The sequence below is a fragment of the Neophocaena asiaeorientalis genome, unplaced genomic scaffold (genome assembly GCF_003031525.2).
Source record: "Neophocaena asiaeorientalis asiaeorientalis breed wild unplaced genomic scaffold, Neophocaena_asiaeorientalis_V1.1 scaffold220, whole genome shotgun sequence".
NCBI classification, from domain to species: domain Eukaryota; kingdom Metazoa; phylum Chordata; class Mammalia; order Artiodactyla; family Phocoenidae; genus Neophocaena; species Neophocaena asiaeorientalis.
Genome location: NW_020174042.1, coordinates 2,691,129 through 2,717,314, shown reverse-complemented (window position 1 = coordinate 2,717,314; position 26,186 = coordinate 2,691,129). Strand labels below are relative to the sequence as shown.

The following is a 26,186-nucleotide window of genomic DNA, read 5'->3' as shown; positions in this document are numbered from 1 at the left end:
TGCCCTTATGTCTGAACTCCCAAGAGCTCCCCTGCCTCGGGTGGTTCACTGCCTGGTAGACATGGCTGCAAGCCCCAGGTTGTCAGAAAGCACTCTGAACAGAGGATCAGAGCAGCCCAACCCCTATCTCCCTCCAAAGGGTTTTCTGATGGTTTGGATTCCAAGCGGGCTGCCTGCTCCTCTGATACTTGACAATAAGAGTTGGGCCTTACTCATATAGTGATAGGAGTGTTTATCTGCAAGCAAAATCTGAGCCTGACCCTTGAGTCACAAAGAAAGCTGTGTCTGCTCAGCTAGCAGTGATCAGTCCCCACGAGAAGGTGACCTGGAGTTGAAATGTATGAGGGGAAGGACTATGAGAGTATGTTGTAGAGGGACCTAACGTCCCATGGTGTTCACGGGAAGCTACTTTTTTTTTTTTTTTTTTTTTTTTTTTTTTGCGGTACGTGGGCCTCTCACTGTTGCGGCCTCTCCCGTTGCGGAGCACAGGCTCCGGACGCGCAGGCTCAGCGGCCATGGCTCACGGGGCCCAGCCGCTCCATGGCATGTGGGATCTTCCCGGACCGCGGCACGAACCCGTGTCCCCTGCATCGGCAGGCGGACTCTCAACCACTGCGCCACCAGGGAAGCCCGGGAAGCTACTTTTAAGGGGTGATGTGTCAGCTCAGCCATGAAGGACAAGATCTAACCAGAAGAGGAGCAGGAGGTGGGGGAGGATCTTGGTGCTCCATTAGGAGCAAAGAAGACCAGTGACGCAAAGTATAGTAAGCCAGGGGAAGAGGTGAGGTTGGGGAAACGGAAGGAAAGGCAAGTGACTGTTTCTTTGCCTTCATCCTGGTCTGAGGAACTTCTTTCAAAAAAAAAAAAAAAAGGGCTAGTTGAGACCCACTCAAACTGCCATGGCATGCCCCCAGGGGAGGCTGGTGCCTGTTCCATCTCCCTAGCTCAGGGGACTCTCACAGGAATGCTCGGGAGAGGTGCTTCTAGCCCCAGCCTGGGGTTCACACAAATGGAGTGGTCCTCACAGCTCAGAGGAAGTAGGAGAGAGGAAGCAAGAAAGACTAGACACTTACTTTCCCTACAAAACCTCTCTGTATGTTTCTCCATTGCTTTGAACTATTTATTAATACATGACAGAAGCCGTTTCCCTATTTAGATGGTTCTGCTGGGAATTCCACACCATCGCCCCCCCTCCTGAGGTAGATAAAAAAAAAGTCAGCTTTCAAGATTTTATACTTGGATTTCAGAAACTAAATTACATTACTGCATCCGGTGAGACGGCGCCATTGCCTGTTCCTATCTGCATGCTCCAGGCACTGCGAGGCCGATAACATCAGTGTGTCGAAGCGGCTGGATCCAGACAATTTGCAGCTGGCTGGAGCTGGGCCAGAGTGGGGTGGGTGGCAAAATTCTCTCAGAATCCAAAGCAGCCCTGTGTTGACTGTAGACTGGGATCCAGGATTCTCGGGTTCTCTCCATAGACCGTCAGTTCTCCTATCTACAGAGAGAGGACTTGTCTTAGTCCCATCTACATGTAACAGGGAGTTGATAATTACTCTCTTAAACATTGCAGCAGGATAAAATCACCAAGGATCCAATGCTTACGTTTTCATTGGAGTGAAAGATAGAAGGGAGTAGGGGAAAGAGTGAAAGTTATAATATGGACAAGGCAGATTCCTACTGCCTATGAAATTAGGTGTCCATATAGAAGCCAAAATACTCCTGGAAATGGAGTATGGAAATGTGAGGCCTTGTAACTAACTTTCTGACTGCTACAAGGTTGTGGAGTGAAGAAAAAGCATTGTTCTCCTGCCAGGGGACATAGGAACTTTCTGGAGTTTCCTTTCTAATTGGAACCAAGATTTAACTCTACAGAACAAGCATCCCTTTCACAGCAAAAAATTTCCAGCTTGTTGGGTTGTTTCAAATGCATCAAATGGCATAAAATGTCCATTCAACTCTGGCAGCATTCATAGACCTATTTTTGTAAATAGCCAAACACAGTCCATCTTCTTTTTTTAAAAAATATATTTATTTTATTTATTTATATTTGGCTGTGTTGGGTCTTTGTTGCTGCACGCGGGCTTTCTATAGTTGCAGCGAGAGGGGACTACTGTTCGTTGCAGTGCACGGGCTTCTCACTGCGGTGGCTTCTCTTGTTGTGGAGCACGGGCTCTAGGCGCGTGGGCTTCAGTAGTTGTGGCCCGCGGGCTTAGTTGCTCCATGGCATGTGCGATCTTCCTGGACCAGGGCTCGAACCCACGTCCCCTGCATAGGCAGGTGGATTCTTAGCCACCGCACCACCAGGGAAGTGCCTCTTCATCTTCTAAACATAATTTTTTTCAAAATGCAATAGGCCCCCAAAGTCAAGGTTTGTGTCTGACCTCACTGAATTTGCCAGTCCTCTGCCCTAGCGCAGGCCTGGCTTTCCTATACCTCAGTGTCCTGCCCACTCACCCATGGGTTCTGATGTTTGGATGCAGGAGACAGAAAAACTAGGATCTACACCAACTCTAACTGTACCATTTCTTAACTTTTCTCACAGTGGAGACATGCAATTTAGACTCCATGACTGTATCTGATTAATAAGTAAGTCAAAAGACTCTTCAGTTTTACTTTGTTTATTTTTGCAGGAAAGTATTATTGAAGGTTTTAAAAGTGAGAAATCATGATCACTAAATAATCATGATCACTCAGAGTATAGGTTCTAAGATTGAGCCTCTGCTGGATGTTTGTGGTTGGTGGAGCAGGTGTTCCAGATTCTAGAAAAATCTCAATGCAAACTCTTCCTCTGGGAATCCCTCTGTTCTGGATTCCCAGGCTGCTCCTGTTAAGTCTCTGCAGGCTTCCTGCCCAAGGACTAGAAACCCAGGGTCTTTTTCTTTTTCCTAATAAATTGTTTATTTTTTATTTTTGTCTGCGTTGGGTCTTTGTTGCAGCACGTGGGCTTTCTCTAGTTGCAATGAGCAGGGGCTACTCTTCTTTGCGGTGCGCGGGCTTCTCATCGCGGTGGCTTCTCTTGTTGCGGAGCACGGGCTCTAGGCGCCCGGGCTTCAGTGTTTGTGGCACGCAGGCTCACTCGTTGTGGCTCGTGGGCTCTAGAGTGCAGGCTCAGTAGTTGTGGCGCACAGGCTTAGTTGCTCCGCAGCATGTGGGATCTTCCCAGACCAGGGCTCGAATCCATGTCCCCTGCATCGACAGGTGGATTCTTAACCACTGCGCCACCAGGGAAGTCCCTAAACCGAGGGTCTTTGCTGCTTTTTTCCATCTTCTGGGGGTGATGACCCAAGGTAGTCAGGACTGTGGTGCAGCCAGAACTTGGGGCAACTGCACACCCCTCTGCTTGCTGTTATTTTGAGGTTGGCCAGACCCCGGTCAGAATCCCTTGCCTTCAGCCCACTCTTGCCCACACTTCCTAAGAAATAGCAGACCTGCCTTGATCTCTGGACCATGGCTGGACTTCTCTATTGAAGGGTTTCTTTCTGTGGGGAGTCTCAAGCCTGCCAAGGATCAAACCCATAATTGTTGAGAACAAAATTGTTTCTGCTGAAATGTCAGCAAACCAGAGAACGAATGGTATGTCTTGAGTTCTCTTTCTCGATGTCTTTGAACAGCTGGCCCCTCTCTGCTGGCTCTTTCCCCCAGCCTCAACCATCCTCCAGTTTCACATTTTCCTTCTCAAAACCTTTTCCTTCCCCGACGTCCATGACATCAGTTTCTCCTTGGTGCCCTGCCTCTCTGACCGCAGCTGTCAGTCTTCTTCTGCCCCCCACTTCAATTTTGGTGTTGGCCAAATTCTTTTCTCCAACCCTTCATATTTATAGATATGTATACACACACCCCTGCCCAAAACAAAATCACTAAACTTACTCTTATTTCTGCTTCTCTGTCATTTGGTGGCATCACAATTCACCCAGGCACCTGAGTCAGGAAGAAACCTGGGAGTTATCCTTGCCTATGTCTTTCCCTCAAACCCAGATCCAATCAGCCACTGAGCCCTGGCAGTTTGACCTCGACATGTTTTTCTTCTCCATCCCCTTTTCTCCAACCCCACTGACGCTGCCTTTTCCCAGCTTTTATCACCTCTTGCAGTGCCTCTTATCTAGTGCCCTGCCTCTAGTTTAATCATTCCTTCTCATTCTCCCCACACTGCTCCCAGAGTGATCTGTCTCTATAAATCTGACAATGGGCTTAAAATCCTTCAATGCCTCCCCATTATTTCCAGTTAAAGTCCAAAGCCCTGAACATGACTCACAAAGCCCTTCATGATTTTAAGCCTTCATCCCGTTCTAGTCTCATCACCTGCCACTTCACCCTCTACCATTTAACATTCCAGCAAAATTGAGCTATTCCTTTTGCCATATAGTCATGCGTGTCTTCTTCCCCACTACTTTCTTTTCGTTTTTGTTCTCTATTCCTTTCTTCATCTGGTTCACTTCTACCTCACCCTTCATGCTTTAGCTTTCTTTGAAGAAGTCTTCCCTAATTCCTAAGGGCGGGATAGTTGCTTTTATCTTGTGTATCTAAAATACTCAATACAAACCTCTGTTCTAGCCCTTGGCATATTATTAAAATTATCTGCTTATTCATTTACCTTACTGGCCTATGAGCTCTTCATGGGCAAAGACCACATTATCTTTGTATCAGCAGCACCTAGCACAGTGCCTAGAACATAATATAATAGAAAATGTGGGACCAGAACTGAATTAGTGGCTGAGACCTTTTTATTTCGTTTTCTTGTGCTGCCCTCTGCTTTTCTCTCGTGGGCTCAGCATTCACAGTTCCCAGTGCTTTTTCTTGCTTGTTGCTTCCTGCCAGTCTCTCTCTCTCTCTCCATCTTGAGTTATTGACTGCTTCAGTGGCTCTAATATTTTCTTCCTATGGAGAACTCATTGAGCAGGAGGCTGGTGATGAGAAAGCATGCATGCCATTTTCTAAAGAGGGGCTCCAAGTATCGGCTGAGCACTGGAGACATGATTAGACTAGTACCAGCCTTCAAAGTGCCTGCTTTACAAGACCACAGTCCCACGGCTATGGAAGTTCTAGTGTGTTGTTAATCTCATGACTTTATCTGATGTCTCTGAGGAGGGGCTGGGATATTTTTAAATGAGCAAATTAGATTCAAATCCTAGTGCTACCACCTTCAAAGTGCGACTTTGAACGTATTGCCTTATACAACCAGGTTCTTCATTTTTAAAACAGGAATGATATCTACCTTACTTGGTCTTTTAGGAGGATTAAATGAGATAACATACATAAAGCACCTAGCACCATAGCTATACATATATCAGGTGTCCAAGAGATCTTAAACAATTTGATAAATTCCAGAAGAACCACACCTGGGCTAAGTTGTTCTGAACAGCTCCCTGCCTGGGCCCAGCCAGAGCTCTTAGCAGAGCTGCCTCCCCAACATGAGCTTTGGGCAGTCTCCCTAATCTCCTCCCCCACCAAGCCATCATGCTGTCTTCACACTAAGAATGTAACCAGATTAAGGCTGGGGCAGAGAGCTCTTTGAGGGGCTGCCTGCGCATGGTGTAGGTGTAGAGGGGCTGGCCTAGAGCCTTGCTATTCAAAGTGTGGTCCCTGTACTAAGAACACTGGTATCACCCGGGAGCTTTTGTGAAATGTGTATACTCAGACTCCACTCCAGACCTGCTGAATCAGAATCTGCATTTAAACAACATCCCCAGGTGATTTGTGTACACATTAAGGTTTAAGAAGTACTACCCTAAATTTTATTCCCTGTTATCAGCGTACATAAAATTTTGGAAGCTACTGTCATTAAAGTGCACTAAAACTGAAAAAAAAAAAAAGAAGTACTATCCTAGAGGTACACAGATAGGCTCAGCAGGTATGGAAGGATGTAAGCTGTACAGGTGTGTCAGAACTGTCTAGAAGAGATGAAGCCTGCTCGGGTGTCTTCAGAGCAAAAGAGGTGTTCCTCAGAGGTGTGGGCTCAGAGCTACAGGGGGTCTTTGAGTAGGTATTGGTTATTTGTCGTTTCAGGGTCCCTTCCTGTGGATGCCTCAGGAATGAGGTTGTACCCTTGAGTTATCCATTCAGTGTCACTGCACTAGCCAGGGAGTGACAGGTGGGCGGGGAAAGACTCTGTCCCACCTTGAGCCTGGGGAGCCCTCCAGCAGGGACCCCAAGACCATCTAACTTTGCAGATGAGTATTGTTTCCCTGGAAAGATGCATAACCAGCAACTGGCTGGCTTCACAGCTGAAAACTTGCCTTGAGCTTGTGCTAGTCTAGAATCTCCCCTTCCCCCTACTCTTCCACCACCAACTGGCCACTCGAAGAACTGACTTCTCTAGGGAAACTCAGATAGGGTTCATGAAGCTTTATGGCTCTTCTTCCCTTCTCTGACCTCCTCCACTTCTGAGCTGGGCCATGAGCTGCCAGGAGCCCTTAGCATTGACCTCCCTGCTGCACAAAGCAGGCCTGGTGAGAGTGACTGCCTGAGGCAGTGAGGGTTTGTTTCACCAGAGCTACCATATCTTTCTCTTAGGACTCTGAATCCCTGTTTGCCTTCCCAATAAAAACACTTCCCAGCCACCCACCTAGATCCTCTCGACCCTTCCCTGTGGGAGAGTTGTCTGTGCATCTCAGTGGTAAAGGAAAAGCCCCTGATGTACTCAACCCACTATATTTCTGTACTTGACCCACAGAAATGGGGTGGGCTGAGTGCCCTGTGGCAGAGTAGGGGTTGTACTAGCAGCAGCATTAAAAAGTAGTAAGAATACAGACTTCCCTGGTGGTGCAGTGGATAAGACTGCACGCTCCCAATGCAGGGGGCCCGGGTTTGATCCCTGGTCAAGGAACAAGATCTTACATGCATGCCGCAACTAAGGGTTTGCATGCCACAACTAAGGAGCCCACGTGCTGCAACTAAGGAGCTGGTAAGCCGCAACTAAGGAGCCCACCGGCCACAACTAAGACCTGGTGCAACCAAATAAATAAATAAATATTTTTTAAAAAGAAGATTAAAAAAAGTAGTAAGAATAGAGTCCTAGTCCCAGGGCTAAGCCTCACCAGTCATTGCTCTACACCCTCTTGCCAAAGTACCCATTGACCCAATAGCTGAGCCTCTGCTTTGATCAAGCTCCTTCCCAGGCCTGACCCTCTTTGTCAGGGAGGGTAACAAACCTCCACTGCCATCACTCTCTCCTCTGTGCTCCCACCACCCTTCATGTATTCCTACCTCCCATGCTCCTCTCTCTGCATAAAATAGGCTAATTTGTGTGTCTGTCAACTCCCCACCTTTCAACTAAATCCTCTTGGCAAGAACCAGGTCTTGGTGTTTTTCCCTCCCCAAAATGTATTGTGCCCTGCCTGCCCCTTGTTGGTCTTCAGTGAACATCAAGTGTTTTTTTTTAACAAATTGCAAGCTCTCCAATGCTTAATTATTGGGATGACAAAAAGGAAAGAACAGGAGACTGCTCTGGCCAGAGAGCTGAGTTTTAGAACTGCAAGGTGTCTGTGTGAGCAGAAAGTGGTGCTTGCCAGGCATAATGGAGGTTAGAGAGTTAGAAGAGGATGAAAAGGAGAGGAAAGGCAGGGGCAGGAAATGCCACAGAGAGGAGCTATTTGATACCAGCCCTCAAGTCCATTGTCCATCGCAGTTGAGTAGCTCTTTACTCTTCCAAGGCCAGAGGAAAGGGATCAGAGATGGCAGCTCTGGGAAGGCATCCCATAGACTTTCAGACTACTACTTTGCTTTCTTGGGAAATCAAGGAGTGCAAAAGATTCAAGAACCAGTGCCGTCCTGGCTCACTCAGTCTCTTGAGTAATTGAAGCTTATCAAAAATCCTCAAGTGAGATTTGGAGCCAAGATCCAGATGAGATCCACAAGTATTCTGGGCTGAGACCAAATGTCAACGTTTGTTGACATTTCTCTTGCTTCAGCTTCCTACCATGTGCTGACTGGTTGAAGGACCAATCTCAAGAACTCTCCAACCAAATGCCCTCTGTCAATTCTTTGGCAGCATCTCTCCTCAGTGTTCTGTGCCTCCTTCCTTACATTGGGGAACTAGAATTCACATCCTGGAAAGAAACTGAAGGATCTTCTGGACCACATTCCTTAAAGCTTTAGTATCCCTGAACATCTGGTCCCCTTTTTACTCCCTCCTTTGGGCCCTTCCAGAACCCCAGATTCCCTTGCCTTGCCCCACTCCCTTGATTTTATTTTTTTAATAAATTTATTTATTTATTTATTTGGCTGCCTTGGGTCTTTGTTGCTGCGCGCGGGCTTTCTCTAGTTGCGGCGAGTGGGGGCGACTCTTCGTTGTGGTGCGCAGGTCTCTCATTGTGGTTGGCTTCTCTTGTTGCGGAGCACGGGCTCTAGAGCGTGGGCTTCAGTAGTTATGGCTTGCGGGCTCAGTAGTTGTGGCACACGGGCTTAGTTGCTCCACGGCATGTGGGATCTTCCCGGACCAGGGCTTGAACCCATGTCCCCTGCATTGGCAGGCGGATTCTTAACCACTGCGCCACCAGGGAAGCGCTCCCTTGATTTTAGAATCATTTCTATGAAAGGTCTCATCTCCAAAGTCTGTGTTGGCCGACACTGAATTAAAAAAGAGAAGGGACTGCTTCCTCTTCACTGACCACCCTCATCCCATCTTCTCCTCCTGCCTCAAGCCCTGCCAGTCAATCTTTTTTTTTTCCATTGTGGTAAAATATACATAACATAAAATTTACCATTTTAGCCATTGTTGATCTACTTTTTAAAGATCTTTACACCTTCCCCCGTTTCTTCATTAAGTGAGATGGTCTTTCCCTAAAGAGGTTGAAATGGGAGCACGTGAGGGGGAAGCAGGATTTGGGGCTCAAAAACCTTTCAGATCACAATACTGTATAGGCCAAAACCTGTGTCTCTAGCTGGTCCAAGGAAAGACAGGTGCGCCTCCTCAACATCTGGCTCAGAGGATGAGCTTGAGGGTAGGGATGAAGGTCAGGGACTAGGCCAAGTCAAGCCTCCCAGAGGAACCAAGGTTTCTCAATTTCTGGCCCTGGCTCCTATCTCCTGGGTCACGAGGGTTGTCCCCTGGGCCTTTATGCAGAGGCTTCCCCCATGCCGTAGCTGCTACAGTGGGTGTCCCTGAGTTGAGGCACTTGTCCTGTCTCCCAAACAAAGGCTTTTTGGTCAAAGGGTTTCCAGGTGAGTAGAAATGGAAATGAATAGTAGAACATCAATCTAGGATAAGCAGTCCTAACCACGAAGAAGGCAAAGCAGGATTCTAAATCTTTTTAAAAACTCACTGGTCCCTTGTCTCCCCATTTAAAAAATGAATACAGTTCTTTGCCATCCCAGTACTAGCTTCGTATCTTTCACCATCCTTTTCTCTCCCTGTTTCTGAGTAGCTATTTTTGAAAACTCAATAATGGGTAAGAGAGTAGGAACTGCCACTCTCTCTGGAATAACTCCAGAGCCATTTTGGTTAATTGGCTCACCCCAAGTCTGAAAGCAAGGGAGACTTACTCTGTGAGGTTTGCCTCCTGGCTCTGTAATTTCAGTCACAGTTCCTACAGCTGATGTGCTGGCACAGGCCAGGGACCAGCTGAAGCATGGTGGCCAGCTATTAACTAGGCAGTACTGGTGCTCCACTTAGAGCCTTTCCCAAGCTGCAGTGTAATAGTCTTCTCTCCTTCTGTTCTTAATTGGTGGCCTCAAGTCAGGAGATTTTGTCTGACAGATGATGCCCAGAGGAAATTCTATTCTTTGAAAGAAGATTCCCCAGAGGGAACCAGGTAAATAAGGACTGGAGCAGAGCTCTCTTGGAAGATGATAGAGAGATGTGATGACCTGAAATGCCTTGGTACACAGCAAAAAATAAAATACTAAAAGGCCCGCTATAGCTCTTGGTCATGACTGGAGGCATTGTAAATTGGAACAATCCTTTGGGAAAGCAGTTTGGCAATATGTATCAAGAATCTTAAAGGCGCTCATGATTTTTTACTTAGTAATTCTACTTTATTTAAGAAATCATCCTAAATGCAAATATATATGGATTTCAGTGTAGCATTATTTATAATAGTGAAAAAGTACAAACCACCTGAATGTGCAAAATAAGTGAATGGTTAAAAAGTTGTTGTAGGGCTTCCCTGGTGGCGCAGTGGTTGGGAGTCCGCGTGCCAATACAGGGGACATGGGTTCGTGCCCCGGTCCGGGAGGATCCCACATGGTGTGGGGCGACTGGGCCCGTGAGCCATGGCCATTGAGGCTGTGTGCTCCGCAATGGGAGGGGCCGCGGTGGTGGGAGGCCCATGTACAGCAAAAATAAAAAAGTTATTGTACATCCCCTCTATGGATGTTATGCAGTCATTAAGCTGATGGTTAAGAAAGCTATGTAAAAAAAAAAAAGAAAGCTATGTAAAACTATGGAGAGTTGATTATGTCCTAATACTAATTTTTTTAAGTACAGAATATAAGATACAGTGTGTTTTTCTTTAAATGTTGTTCTATGCCTATTTATTAGTTGGTACTTACTGGTTACAGTAACAAAATCCAGCTCAAGCTAGTATAAGCTAAAAACGCAACTAGACAGTAAGGACACTAGATTTTCTCATAGTATCTAAGGACAGGCATGACGTCAAACCTTAGAAGGGTAGGGCAAGTTCTAGAATCAGAACCTGAAACCTAGGGAAGGCTTTCTCTGTCCCTTGTGTTTGCTTCTTTCTGAACATCAGCTTTATTCTTGTCTCCCTGCCCAATGGCCTTCTCTCCTACCTAATCTACAGTCTTGAGCTTTACATCTCCTCATCATCCCACTTCCCAATTCTGGCGGAGACTCTGATTGGCTCTGCCTGGTCTAAGCAAGGGCAAGACCACACAAAACCAACATGGTACCTAGAAGCCCACCCCTGTGACCATGAGGACAAGAGAAACACCAGCTCCCAGAGAGGGAAACCCCCTATTGTTGCTACTGTAGTATACACAGAAGACTCAAATACACTAGAACATTAACAAAGATTACCTCAAAGTGGTAAAACTCAAGGTGATTTTTTTTAAATTTTGGCATGTATTACGTTATAATAGAAAAATCTATTAAACTCACCATGGCTAAAGCTGTTACTAGCCATGGGGTTCTGCATTTTGGTTCTCCCAATGACAGCCACCACAAAGATACTAAAGCTTGGTGGTGCTTGTTTTTGGTAATGAATTCCATCCTAGGAGCTGTTTAAGGAAACAGAAAATCTTCAGTTACACACAGGACTAACTTGAGTTCTTGAACTCTAGCCCAGCCATAAGAATCCTTTCCACTTCTTTCTGGGGAACCTTGCTTTATCCCATAATGCTGTGCAGAAGTGTGGTGTGTGTGGAGAAAGTGTGCTTTCCTTCTCTACTACCAGCACCCAGTCCAGAGCTGAAAAGGAATGGACACTCAGTGTGTTGACTTTGTTTGAATTGAGTCTTCTTTTAGAGAAAAACCTTGAAGGTTGAGGGGATTTAGACTGGTAAGAGAGGCCTCCCTGAGTTCGACAGGATCCTCTGCCCCCTCTCCCAAATTCAGGCTTCACAGACTTTCCCAGCTCTTCTGTTCTTCTTCCCCTCTTTGTAAGAGTTACGAACAGTACTTGGAAAGACTGTCTCCCTTATGTTTCCCTGATTCTCCTTCAGATATCCCCCAAAAGACCTTATGCCTGAGAGAGGTCTTTGTCCTTCCCTATAAGTGGGGCCCCTAAGGGCCCACTTATGTGTCCTAAAAGGACTGAAGTCCTGGCCAATTGCCTGGCAATTCAGGCAGCTCCTGGAGAAATCCTGGTGAAGGGGGAGATAGGGAATAAAAGTGGGAGCTGCCCAACAACTGGACTCAGGAAATGGGACTCAGGACTTCAGATCGTACCGCAGAGCAGGAACTGTCATTGGCCAAATAATTCTCTTTTTTTTTTCCACATCTCTATTGGAGTATAAATGCTTTACAATGTTGTGTTAGCTTCTGCTGTACAACAAAGTGAATCAACTATATGTATACATATGTCCCCATATCCCCTCTGTCTTGAGCCTCCCTCCCACCCTCCCTATCCCTCCCCTCTAGGTTGTCACAAAGCACCGAGCTGATCTCCCTGTGCTATGCAGCAGCTTCCCACTAGCCATCCATTTCACATTTGGTAAGGTATATATGTAATGCTACTCTCTCACTTCATCCCAGCTTCCCCTTCCCCCCACCCCATGCCCCCAAGTCCATTCTCTACATCTGCGTCTTTATTCCTGCCCTTCCACTAGGTTCATCAGTACCACTTTAAAAAATTCCATATATATGCGTTAGCATACGGTATTTGTTTTTCTCTTTCTGACTTACTTTACTCTGTATGACAGATTCTAGGTCCATCCACCTCACTACAAATAACTCAATTTCGTTCCATTTTATGGCTGAGTAATATTCCATTGTATATTTATGCCACATCTTCTTTATCCATTCATCTGTTGATGGACATTTAGGTTGCTTCCATGTCCTGGCAATTGTAAATAGTGCTGCAATGAACATGTGGTACATGTATCTTTTTGAATTATGGTTTTCTCGGGGTATATGATGTGCCCAGTAGTGGGATTTCTGGGTCATATGGTAGTTCTACTGTGAGTTTTTTAAGGAACCTCCATACTGTTCTCCATAGTGGCTATATCAATTTACATTCCCACCAACAGTGCAGGAGAGTTCCCTTTTCTCCACACCCTCTCCAGTATTTATTGTTTGTAGATTTTTTGATGATGGCCATTCTGACCAGTGTGAGGTTGGCCAATTAATTCTCATGTTGTGATGTTGAGTCAGAGAGAGATGAATGCCTTAGAGGCTGAATGAACAGCCATCTGCAGGGAAGTAGAGAGGTCTAACCAATGCCTAGACTACTACTGAATATTCTTGGACTGGAGGTTAGGTTTCTGCCAAGCCATGGACATTGGATACAAAGGCATAGTGTTGCCTTTTTGGGATCTCCCTCTAAATACTGATGTCTAAACATGCTTTTTACCACCCATTGCCAAGAGATGTTTTTGGGGAGTGGCATAACCCTGCAGGGGACCACAGCCCCAGGTAGCTTCTGAGCTGAACAAATTGTGACAGAAACAGAGTTGTTCTTTGATACCCTATCTTGCATCATCTACCTGTCAGAGGGTGGCCTGATCTCCAGATCTTTCCCTGTTTTCCCGTTTCCTTGTCAGCACTACCTTTCTTCCTGGCCCTGTTCCTGCTCTAATTCTGTCCTGCTTCCTGCTTTCACCCAGGGGAATTGAACAAGGTACAGACATGACTATTCCAGAGGTAACCTTTCAGTATTTCATAACTCAGAACTGCCTCCACCAACTCCCTCCTAAAACTAGAGGAAAATTCATGTGTGTTAGGGGAAGAAAGGTTAGATAATGTTGGTGCAAGCGCTTTCCCTCTTCATATCTCATTCTAAATCCATTTCAATTTCCATCTTCTGGAAAATTAGTGCTTGAAGGTGAGGACAGAGGTTACCTTTCCTGTGGGAAAGTGAAAATTGAATCATGTCGTTTGAATCATCTGTGCTCAGTCCACAAGACAAAGGCAGAATTGTTCAGCACCACGGAGAGTACCTTTCATCCTGAAGATGAGATCAAGGGTAGGTGAAAGATGAGGATTGTGTAGCTGGGACCCCCACCAGTCTGATCTCCTTCCACTCCTGGCTAGCCACCAAGTATCCCTCTTTTCCTCAATCCCTTAGCATTCACCCCCTTCTTTACTTAACTAGGCTTTTAGGAATGAACTCCCTTAACTTTCCACCCACCTTTCTGCCTCCATGTTATCTGCATCCCCCACCCATCTTCACCTCCCTTCCATTTCAGCAAGGAGCCTTCCTCCTCTGGTCTGATTCTGGTTCCATCTTCTCTTGACTCCTCAAAGACCATGCTCCATCAAACATCTCCTTGTTGACCCAACTTCCTTCCCTTCAGTCTAGGACAGTGGTCAGGTGTTCCCTAGCTCCAAAGAATCCTTCAGCTCCAAAGCTCCCTCTGACAGTCATTCACTCTCATTCCTTCTCTTCGCAGTTTAACTCCTTGAAAAAATAGCCTGTGTTCACTGTCTCTACTTCCTCATCTCCTATTCCCTCCTAAACCCCCTGGAATCTGGGCTCTGTTCTTACCATTCAACCAAAACTCTGTTTGCTGAGGCCACCTGTGACTTCCTTATTTCTAAATATTGTCTTTATCTTATGGACTCATGTGTTTATTTGACCCTGTTGATTTCTTCCACCTTGAAACTACTTGAAGGTCTTCCTAGATCTCGTCTTTCTGCTCCTACTCAATCTTCTTCTTCCACTCATTCCCTAATATTGGATGCTCCTCAGGACGCCATTCTTGGCTCCTATCTCTTTTCACTGTGCTCATTCTTCCTGAGAAGACTTATTCTCCTCTGTGGGCTTCCATCACCACCAGTCCACATCTCTTTCCTGAGATCCCAAACCTCAGTTCCTACTGACTAATGATGCCATCTAAGTGTCCAAAAGCCACTTCAGGGCTCAACATGTCCCATACTGAGTTCATCTAATTTTCCCTGAGTGTAGTTATGCCTTCTCCTGCATTGTCTGTTTTAGTAATTAGTGCCCCTTTCCCAATTACTCCAAACAGAAAACTAGGAATGTCTGGACTCCATCTTATCTCTAAAGTCTGCCACTCTACCCTCTTTAACATCCTCCTTTCTGGCCTTTTATCTTCTGCTTCTGTTTAGCTCAGGTCCCTGTCATCTCCTGCTGGCACTGTTGCAGTAGTTTTCTGACCTTCAGTCTCATTCCCTTCCCCTCCATCTTCTATATGGCTATGAGAGGGTCCTTCTCCACCTCAAATCTGATCATGTTACTCCCCCACTCAAGGCTTCACTGGCTTCCTCTTCCCGGACCGGGGCACGAACGCGTGTCCCCTGCATCGGCAGGCGGACTCTCAACCACTGAGCCACCAGGGAAGCCCTCCCCATCATATTCTGAGTAAAGAACAAAATCAAGACCCATCCTCTCCTGCAGTCTGAGCCCTCCTGGCCCCACAACTTTATTTCCTGCCACTTTTCATCATGCCTTCTAGATTTCAACTATAGCAAAATACTGTTCCTTGAATATGCAATGCTAGTTTCAGGCTTCTGAGCCTTTGCAGATGTTCCCTGAACATCCTTCCTCCTTCCTCTTAAGCTAACTGGTGAACTGATGTTTTGAGATCTTTTCAAGTGTCTTCCTCTGTGAAGTTTTCTCTGACTTCTTTGTTCCTTTCCTTCTACTTTTATGGCCCTTGTTACATTTACTGATAATTACTGGGAGTTCCTCAAGGATGGGCCTATTTCTGTTTATCTTTATGAGCCCCAGGCCTACCACTGTTAAATAAGTGAGAGAAATGCAGCATAATGAAGTGAGGCAAGAGAGAAGACAGAATGCCCCCTGATCAGGCCCCTCCTCACCCTGTGGAGGGAGCATCTATTCCACAGACACCTTCGCACATAAGCCAGGCCCCAACATGTGTGGTGCCAGGGCTGCTGCTGTGGATCAGTCACTGCCAGGGCACATTGTTCATGATTGTGTGGGTCCCACGGAGCCTGTACTAATAAAAACTTTATAGCTAGCACAAATGTAGTGCTCAGTATGTAGTATACTAACTACTATTCTAAATGCTTACATATTAAGCTCTAGATTACATAGTATCACTTTATCCTCACAGAAACCTTTGACATAGGTATTAGTATTAGTCCCACTCTACAGATGAGGAAACTAAATCCCAGATCACACAGCTAGTAAACAGAGGAGCCAGGATTTTCTTTTTTAAAGAGGGATCTTTTTTTTTTTTTAATTTTAGAGGATTTTTAACTTTTTAAAAACATTTATCTAGGCTGCACCAAGTCTTAGTTTTGGCATGCGGGACCTTTGTTGCGGCATGAGAGATCTTTAGTTGCAGCATGCGGACTTCTTAGTTGCAACATGTGGACTCTTAGTTGCAGCATGCGGACTCTTAGTTGTAGCATGCATTGCAGGATCTAGTTCCCTGACCAGGGATCGAACCCGGGCTCCCTGCATTGGGAGAGCAGAGTCTTATCCACTGGATCACCAGGGAAGTCCCCAGGATTTTTTAAAAGAATAGTCTAAACTGGTCTCCCTGTATTGTTTTCTCTGTTTTCCTGTAAATTTAATAAGTTCTATAGTAAAGCATTTTTAAAAGATTTGACTAAATCAATGTGTTTTAAACCCCTCCCCCACCCTTTTTAAAAAAGCAATAAAACCTTTCTTCAACCAAAATCTTGCAGAAAGGCTGATATGTAAATGAAATCAAAACGGATCTATTCTGGTTGAAGGCAAGCCAGATCCCCTCTTATTACTTTCCTCTCTCACTCAGCCCTGCCCAAGGCACAGGGTTCAGGAAACACAGTTGAATGAAAAGCACTGGACCAGACTAACTCTTAAAGATTCTTCTGGCACTTTTCCTTCCTCTAGTTATACTGGCCATACTCTAGTTATACATACTCTAGTTATACATTGGCCATTAGCCTATATATTCTGTCCCAGAAACAGTGAGATTGAGCTATTAATCATCTCTGTAGTCTTTGGAGAATTTGTATGCAGGGTTGTAGAAACATAGGTTGCTGTTAGAGATGCATCTCAATGTCTGTCTCTGCTGAGTGTTTATTAACAATCTTGGTAATCGCCACTCTAGTTCCTGGATCTAGCTAACTCCTGTCAGGTGTCCTTTGGGGCATTTTAAATTCTCCCTGATTTCTTGGAGCCAGATGCTTCCTCCTGCCTGGATTCCTCTCTGATACTTATATTCGTGAATATTTCACATTTAGTCTCCCTGATTACATTTCCATGTGATGGTCATGGTGCATTGGCTGCATGTCTCAGGAAAGACATACAGGAAGCCCATAGTAAAGGCTTGAGTTTGCAGGCACAGTGCCAGAGATCTTTGTTCCTGCCACTAAGATGGCCTTCTATCATGGACAATGACGGGGAGATGCTGAATGATGAGTTTGCATGGGACCTCTCAGTCTAGGGCTTTGCACCCTGGCTCTTGACCCAAAGGGACTGGCAGTTTCACTCAAGGACCAAATGCCACTAGGACCTGCCCAGTAGCCGCAGGGACCACACGTGGGTCCCTGTGACCAGAGTTGCTCAACAGCTTCCCAGCCCCCCATCCTTCCTGCACCACCTCCCTCCAGTGTTGCTACCTAGTACTTCCAGCCTGATGAACTCATCTGCACTGAGGAGGGAAAGTTAGCCCCAAATGCCTGAGAGCCTGAGTTCTTAAAGTTAGCTGTTGGAGGAGGCAGGGATGATTGTCAAAGAGGCAAGATGAGCCAAGGGGCATAGTGTCCTGGAAGCCAGCGGAGAAAACCATTTCCAGATGGATGTGGTATGTGTGACATGTGACAAATGCTACAGAAAAAGTAGAGGAAATTGGAAATCTGCCACTGCTTCCCTGGTAGGGCTCCACAGGCACGTTTTATGGGTTTTACCCTTTGAGAAGCCCGCCCTCAGGCTGCTTTGGGAGTGAGCCTTCCCTGCAGCCTAGAGCTCAGCCGTCAGGTCTCCACGTTCCCTACAGGCAGCACTTGCGAGGCTGTTTTGGCCACAGAGAGGCATGTAAAGGCCACTAGAGGCCTCCTGCTCCAGGGCTGCAGGGGATAGATGCTGCCAGTAATCAGTCTCCCAAGAAGGAGCTGAGCCAGGGAGGCAGAGGATGAGGGACTTGGAAAGACTGTGGCATGGGAAGTTGCCTGGGATGCAGGCACTGCAGCTCCCCGCCCCCCCTCACACCTGTTCTGCCTTCCTGTCCCATCCCCCTCAAGGACAGCTAAGGATGGAAATCGAGGACACAGGCCCAGGTTCTGCCCTCGGGAACTCACAAACCACTATGGCAACACAGCCCACCCTGGGCCTTGCACTCTGAATGGCCTAAGGAAACATAGACAAGGCCAGGATTTCCCTCCCAAACATGCTAGACTTTTCCCTTTTCCCTTAGTGACAAGCGTGTTTTCATCCCCACTGCTTCATTCTAAAGGGAACAGAAATCACCCTAATGGCTATATACCCTTCCCTTGATGGGTCACCAGAAGCCACTCAGATCCCTGGGCCTGGAGCATTCTGCCTGCCTATCTGTCTGTGCTCCCTGGTCCCCAGAGGCAGAGCAGGCACAGCCCTGGATCCTCTCTGCAATCCTTAGACCTTAGGCATACCACTCTGTGACCCTAGGCAGATGGTTAGGGTGGCAGCACCTGTATCGATGGTTGGTCATTAGTTTCTCAGGGAGAATGTGAATGGCTCCGGCCCCTTCCAACTGACTGAGGCAGGGTGGGCCAAGGCCCTGGATCTTGTAGCAGAGATTTGGGGTGTTTGGGAGGGAATGGTGAGGCTAGAGTAGGACTCTGGGCAGCACGGCGCCCATCGCAATGGGAAGAAGTCAGTAAGGAGGGCAGTGAGGGAGATCGAAACAGTTGCAGACCCTGGACGACGCACAGGATGCATGCTTTCCTACCTTCCTTGTCATCTGTAGCGTCAAGCCCTGTGTGGGCAACACAGGACTAACTGGCCACCAGCTGATTTGTCATTATTTGTCTTCTCACCTACCTTTCCCAGCCAACCATTTAGGTTCTCGCAGGAGACACTCTTTAGCACTCATCTGTGAAATGGAGAAGTCCTCATTAGAACTGCTGTGGCTGCAGCCTTGAAGTCTAGCCTGGCTTGGACAGTCAGTTCTCTGGATCCTGTGAAGGGATCATTCAGTGCTAGGGGAAACAGAGGGAGAAGGCCTGTCTCAGGGAGCACTTACCCTGACCTAATGCAGACTTAAATTCACAGGAATCTAGAAAGACCTTTCCAAACAAGTACATAGGAAGGGCCCTGAGGAACAGGGCAACGAGTATGGGAGGTTGGAGAAGGTGGTCCTTTGGGTTTAAGGAATTGCGGTAGGCTTCCTGGGGGAGGTGGATCACACAGGACTTAAAAGATAGACACCCAGGTGGGTGTAAGTAGCTCTTCCACCCAGCTCAGTGTCTTCCTCCCGTGGTAGATGGGTCTGTCCCTCCCTCCCTGAATACCCTGCCTGCTGCCAGGGAAAAATACCTCCAGAGGACAGGTGAGAGCAGCCCACTGTGTTCACTTCTTAACAGCTCCCTATCTCTCTGCTTTCTCCCCCAGGACCCAGCCGCCGCCTCCATCTCAGACGGAGACTGTGACGCCCGGGAGGGTGAGTCAGTAGCCATGAATTACAAACCATCCCCGCTCCAAGTGAAGCTGGGTGAGTGTGTCTGGGGGGTGAGGGATATGTGGGGAGTGGACAGACAAGGTGCTCTGGGCTGGGTCTACAATGAGGTGCCACAAATAAACCAACTCAGGCTAGCTGATTCCAAGACTCCAGCCACCAAGTCATTGGCACCGCCAGGCACCTTATCTCCTGCAAGGCCAAGAGGAAAATTACAGTTCTCTACAGGAGCCCAGAACTCTAGAGGCATCTCTGAGGCCAAGAAGGCTCCAGGTATTCCAGGGGATAGCTGCAGGGGTAAAAGCATGGAACCCCAGAGAGTGGGTTGGCAGTCCCATCAAACACTGGACCAGGCTAAGAGGAAGCTGCCTTAGAGGTGGGGTGTCGGTTGCTGTGTCTGAGGGGTAGAAAGGAATGAGGCTCCCAAAACCTAGAAGCTGAGCCCCTCTCCCCATTCCTATGTCAGCCTATCTGGAGATCTCAGGATCTCATCGGCTCCTGTTTGGGGGAGCTTTCCCATAGTTTCTTAATAAACCCAAATCTCTCCCCCACTTTCCAGGGTCACCTTTCCCTTGGGGGTTTATCTTACGTCCACTCCAAAGTCAGTTTATGCTACAGCCTGCTCCTTTGAAGTCACATGTCTCCCAACCATGGCCCAGAGCTCCTGCAGCTGCTGCTATCACTTCACCCTACGCCGAATACTGCGTCTCTCCCTTCAGGGACCAGTTTCACTCACCCAAGTCTGCCATGCATAAACAGGCTTGTAATTAATAATTTGCCTTCGGGAATTCCCTAGCGGTCCAGTGGTTAGAACTCCGTGCTTCCACTGCCGAGGGCCTGGGTTTGATCCCTGGTCAGGGAACTAAGATCCCGCAAGCCACAAGGTGCGGCCAAAAATAAATAAATATAAAAATAAAAAAATAAAAATTTGTTTTCACGAAGAGAAGTTATAACATAGTGCATCCAGGAAAGAGTTAACAATTAAATACAGGCTGTCACTATCCTTCCAAACTTCTCTGCCATCCCTGCCACCCTCCTGCCCATCTTTCTCCTCAGGCTCCAGCTGCCCATCAAATACTGGACCCCTCCTTAGTCCTGAGAACCCTTTCCCATCTGTTCTAAAACATTCTCCCTCTGCAGCTGCCAGGACTCCTTTTCACAGAGTCCTGTTATGTTATTCAGCTTTTTGTTAACCTTGTTTTTCTCCTTCCAGACCAAATCCGGGGAGCCCCTCAGGCTGTTTTTCTAAACAAGAGAGCAGTCCTCTCAGTGGAATTTGTTCATTGTCCCAGGACACCAAACTCAAACTGTTTTTGAGCAGCCAGTTTTATTTGCTTATTATTGTTTAACAATACAAATATTTTAACAAGTATAACTTCTCCTTTACTCTCGCCCATCATATTCTCCTCCCCAGAGATCATCATTCCAAGCGTTTTTCAGTTTTTTCATTTTATTTTTTATTTTAACACAAGTGGTATCATACTGTACATATTTTCTGAAACTTTTTTCGTTTTTGTTTTTGTTTTCCACTTAATGTCTTAGAGCCCCTTCCAATATCAGTATATAGAGAATGACTTCATTCTTTTAAATAGTTGCATAGTAGTCTGTAGTTTTGTTTTCCCAGTTTATTGTTAGCATTTTTTCAGTTTCAAACAATTCCAACATGCTTTTAAAATAACACTTAAGAAATAAAATAAAATGAAATAAATAAAATAAAATGACACTCTTTTGTCCTGCCCATTACATTACCACCAAAGCTCCTCTAGAAAATTCACAACCTCGTTCCAGTTGCACTGAGGAAAATCCCCACCAGGAACTTTAAGGCGAATTGCACCCCCTAGAGGCTTGGGGTGGTAATGGCAGGTGCTGCCTGCTGGAAAGGAGGTGGAGGCAGGTTTGAGGGAGTTAGGTGAGCAGTGGCAAAGAAAAAGGGTTAGAGACTGGGAGATGAGAGACACGGAGACATGGAGGTCGAGGAAATTCCAGAGTCACAGTAGCTGGAAATGCCCATCCCATCCTTCCTCTCTGGAGCTTGTGGTTATTTTATGAGAGCTTTCCCCTGGCAGTCCTTTTTCCTACATCGGGGCTGAAATGACAAGGAGGAATGGGTAGCCAGGCCTCCTCTAGGGCCCAGGCAGGAACTGGCTACTGGTAACAGGGCCACACATGAGGCAATGGGTCACCTGGTTGCCAGTCCCATGAATCTGGTAGGCTATGGAGCCTCAGAGAATTCAGAGGCTGACAGAGGAGTCAGAAGTAGTCTAGGCAGAGGGGCTCCCCCAGCCTCCTGCCCCTTACCCTGCCAGCCCCATCTGCCCCTCCCACTCTACAACCTTCAGTGGCTTCTTTTCCTTCTGCATTAATCCCTAACTCATCTGTTTGGCATTCAAGGCCTTCATGCTCTGAGTCTGTAATCAGAGGGAGCCCCCAGCCGCTTAGCACAGGACCTGAGACATGACTGGTGACACAGATGTTTGCTGAATAAATAAATGACTGAATAAATGTATCCTACTTTTCTAGAGTGACCTCCCTCCATCTTCACCCCTCCATCCCATCCACATCCACACTTATTACACTCAACTTCTAAGTGCATTTTTCTGTACACTCTCCCTCCTTACTAGAATGCCCTCCTCTCTCCATCTCAAGGTGTCACCTGCAGGAAGCCCTGCCATCCTTCTGCTCTATGTTTCCTGCTCCAACCTTTCTCTGGAATCAAGCACACACTAGCTGCCCAACTTGGGAGTACAGCTCCTGGAAGACAGGGGTCAGCCTCCTCATGTTGCCCCCTCACTATCTGCTTTAGGTTGTGCAGAGCCAAGTACTGTCTCTCCCAAGCAGCAGGGCCTGGAGTTGGATCCCTGCCTCAGTTCTTAGAGAAGCAAGGGGTTTCACCATGGAGGCCCAGCCCAGGCTGCCCCGAACAGTAAGGCAGGGTGCCCCTGGGGGCAGGACACAGCTTCCTTCCCGTGTTCCCCTGTAGAGAAGCAGCGGGAGCTGGCCCGGAAGGGCTCCCTGAAGAATGGTAGCATGGGGAGCCCCGTCAACCAGCAACCCAAGAAGAACAATGTCATGGCCCGGACAAGGTAGAGGCCCCACCCCCACCCCGCTCCACCCTACCAGGGCCCTGCCAGCCAGCACCTATCTCTGCTGGTTCTGAGCCTCCCGTCTTCCCTCCCTCCTCAGGCCCAGCTCCTCTCTGAGAGGAGAGGGCCTCCCAGGATCCAAGGTGGCGAGGGTGGCGTAGGGTGAGGGAGGTGGTCGGCACAGCCTAACCCAGTTCCTTGCCAGGCTTGTGTGCTTCAGTTGCCAATCCAGTCCCCACAATTCTCCACCCAGGCTGGTCGTCCCCAATAAAGGCTACTCCTCGCTTGACCAGAGCCCAGACGAGAAGCCACTGGTAGCCCTTGACACGGACAGGTGTGTACAGAGACATTGGGGCAGCCGGGCAAGCCACAGCAGCCTGTGCAAACACACAAGTGGGCTGTACAGGACGTACTTGCTATATTGTTGGAATTGGGGTGTTCCTCAGCCGGGAGCTCTCCAATTGTGAACCCCCGCAAGGAATGGAACTTTTTACCTGGAGGTGGGAGAGAGCAGAGAGAGGAAAAGGCAACTATGCAATCTGCTGCTGTCCTGGGACAGCTGATCCAATGGCTGCCCCTAAAATGGGCCCTGATGCCTTGCATGGCACCCTGCCCCCTCTGAGGAAGGCGCCCTACTGCTGGGAACATACCTGGCTAGATCTGGACTTTGGGAAAACCCAACAAACCAGGGTAATTTGAGCCTAGAAAAAAAAGGAGGGAGGGCTCTGGGGGATTTAGGAGGCTAAGGGGGGCAATTAATTTAGAAGGGTGGAGCTAGGGAACCTGTCTTGAAACTGCATTCGCACAGCAAGCACCGTTTTCACTGAGACCGTGCTGTTTATTTGGAAGTGTCAGGGAGGGCTGAGGTGTTGACTGATGGCGGTGGGGGGAGGTAAAGAGAGTTTTCTATTTAATATCTGGGAGTCACTTCCTCTCTGTCTTCTTTCCCCTGCGGCCAGTGATGATGACTTTGACATGTCCAGATATTCCTCCTCTGGCTACTCCTCTGCTGAGGTGAGGCCCCATCCCTTCCCGTCCTAAACACACGTAAGCAGGCCCACCTCCAAGAGAAGGGGTGGGGCCAACGCCAAATCACACCCTGAGAGGAGCAGTGGGCAAAGCTAGGCGGAGCCCATGCGGGGGGTTGGGGCCTGGGATAAGATATGGCCGGAAAGAAAGGTGAGGCCTTGGACTCCGCCTCTAGTGCCAGGAGCCCAGGGTTAGGGATGGGGCTTGGACCCGGGTTGGAACAGGAACAGGGCCCTTACCTAGATGACACCTTACTGGAGTGGGCCTGAAATGAGGGCAGGGCCTGAATAGAGGCAGGACCTAAGGTGGGAAGTTGCCCTTAGAATGGGGTGTGGTGTGTAGCGGGGTGGGGCCCCAGGGGGACGTGCTTGTAAGGGAGGCCAGAACTGAGGCTGGGGCCGAGGAGGTGCAAAGCCTGGGGTTTTGGAGAGACCTAGGATGCAACAGGTTGGGCGCCGATGGCCTGGGCATGTGGCCCCAGCCCTGCGTAGTGCCTCCAGATGGTCCCGAGCCTGACCTCCCTCCCCTTTGCCTACAGCAGATCAACCAAGATTTGAACATCCAGCTGCTGAAGGACGGCTACCGGTTAGACGAGATCCCCGACGATGAGGACCTGGACCTCATCCCCCCCAAGTCTGTGAACCCCACCTGCATGTGCTGCCAGGCCACGTCCTCCACCGCCTGCCACATTCAGTAGCTGGCGGGGCCGCTGCGGCCGGCCGGGGTGGGGCCGCCGGGGGCCAGGTTGGACCAGGCAGGGGCCAACCCCTCCCCAGCTCGTCCACCTGCCCCCGGCCCCCGCACACCCTACAGCCGCCAACCTCGTAACAGTCATTGCTTCCTCCTATGGTAGGACGTGTACCTCTGTGTGTTCATGGAGCCGGAGAAACCAAAACCGGGTCTCTCTCCACCCCCGGGAGTGCTGAGGAGGGGAGGGGGCGGTTTGTTCAGTTACTTGGGGGACCTCGCCCAGCATCCTGCCCCCTCCCCAAAGCTGCAGCCCAGTAGAGGAAAGGGGTGACTGGACTGCAGGGAGGCCAACAGTAATGAGTGGGGGAGGGATCACAAAGCCAGGGGTTTGGACCCACCCACGTGAAGCCATGAATCCCCCAGCACCAGCCAAGGAAAGGGGCTGGGAAGGAGAAAGGCCCAGGGCAGTAGGGGCAGGGCGCAGCCCCTTAGAGCCGCCTCCACATGCCCCCCAGCTGGCCCACGTACCATCTGCGTTTCTACCCTCATCTCTAGATGGGAAGCCTGATAAAGCTGCCCAGTGGGATATTGTCCCCCACCCTTGGGGATCACTGCCTTCTTTCTCCTCTTTGCCTCATTCACCCCCTTCCTTGCTCTCTGGATTGTGTGGAGGGTGAGGTGGGCATTACAGACAGCCAGAGTTTAGGGTGGTATGATCTGCCCTCACCTGCCCCTAACTAATGCATCTGTCTCTCTGTGCCCTGCCTCATCCCCCCACCCAACACACACACACACACACACACACACACACACACACACACACACACTTACACTTCTGTTCCATTCATTGGTCTCTGTCCCTGGCTGGAAGCAGGAGTTAAGGCTGGCCTCGAATGCCCCATTCCGGTCTCACTCTAGCCCAAGATCCCAGAGGCTGCTTCCCAGGAAGAATCTTCAAGGAAGCAAGCCTAAGAGAATACAGTGGCTGCATGTGTATGGCAGGGACAGCTTGGCAGAACGTGTGTGTGCCTGGGGCTGTGAGGGCGTGTGTCTACATCTCTGCATTGGGCCTGTGTCTCCAGATGTCTGGGGCGTCCGCGGCGGGGAAGTGACTGTGTGGCCTGTTAACAGTGTGAGAGGCTGCCCAGCAGTGCAGTGGGCTGGCGGTCAGAAGGCTCTGGCACTCTCCCCGTTACCTCCAACAAGCCATTTATATTCTCTGGCTTTCAGTTCCCTCCACTGTACAATGAGCAGCATCTGAAATTATTTTTAAGGTTCTTCCAAACCTGAAGGAATTTCTTCATAGGAATTTCTGTGGAGGTGGATAAGGAGGTCTCTGTGTTGTCTTTTGAGTACATCTGGTGGCTTCCTGCGTTGCACATCATTCATTGCTTCCTCCTATGGTGGAAAAGAGAGGGGGAAGTTCCTGTGGGACCTGTGTAATGCCTGAGTACAATCGGATCTTTTGGGAAATGTGTGAGTGTGTGTCTGTGTGTGTCTGTGGATGTGCACGTGTATGTGAGTATCTATGGTGTATGTAGCTGTGTGGGTGTCTGAGAGTCAGAATGTATGTACTACTGCTTCTGCTGCTGTTTCTCAGTGGTGGCAGGGGTGGGGGTGGTGGCTAGAAAAGCTGAGGATGAAAATCAAGAGGGAGAAGGTGACCAAGGCCCTCCCCTGGGCCTGGGCAGTATAGATCTGCCCCGTGCGAAGGAAAGCAAAAGCACAGATAGCCCACGCCTGGTCAGGTCTATGCCGCACAAACCCCGTATCCCAGGGCCACTCCTCCATGCTGACCTCCCCCATGTGCTGGCCAATCCACTCTAATATATACCACTCACATGGTGCCAACATGCACAGGACACACACACAGCCCAGTTCCTGGCTGCCAGTCCTGGGAGGTGGGAGTTGGGAGGGGGCAAGGGCAGTGAGAAGAGAGAGTAAGGCTGCTGGCTTAGGAGGGGTAGCACCTCTCCCTGCACCACACCCAGGGACTGCCAGCTCCTGAGTGCTAAGGTGCAGCTCTCCACCCTCAACTCCTCCAACCCACGCCTAACTCCTCCAGTGCAGGGACCCCGGTTAGATGATGAGAAAATGCCAAAGGGAGGCAAGGACGGAGAAGACACCTGCAGGACTCACACGGCCCATACTGGCCCCCACCTGAGCCTGTTTCTCCTCCCCGTCCCCGCCCCG

At 48.6% G+C, this 26,186-nt stretch overlaps 1 protein-coding gene across 6 annotated transcripts in view; it reads left to right on the top strand.

Annotated features, from left to right (window-relative positions):
• Positions 1-26,180, top strand: part of FAM219A (family with sequence similarity 219 member A) — a 54,498-nt gene extending 28,318 nt beyond the window's left edge. Inside the window, exons 2-6 of one of the 6 annotated variants that reach the window (XM_024753877.1) lie at positions 19,128-19,176; positions 22,172-22,274; positions 22,528-22,608; positions 23,234-23,288; positions 23,845-26,180. In XM_024753877.1, coding sequence (XP_024609645.1) covers positions 19,128-19,176; positions 22,172-22,274; positions 22,528-22,608; positions 23,234-23,288; positions 23,845-24,000 — 444 coding nt within the window. In that variant the 3' untranslated portion in view covers positions 24,001-26,180. The other 5 variants (XM_024753876.1, XM_024753874.1, XM_024753873.1 and 2 more) reach the window with 5 other exon arrangements.
• The last annotated feature ends 6 nt before the right edge of the window (positions 26,181-26,186 follow it).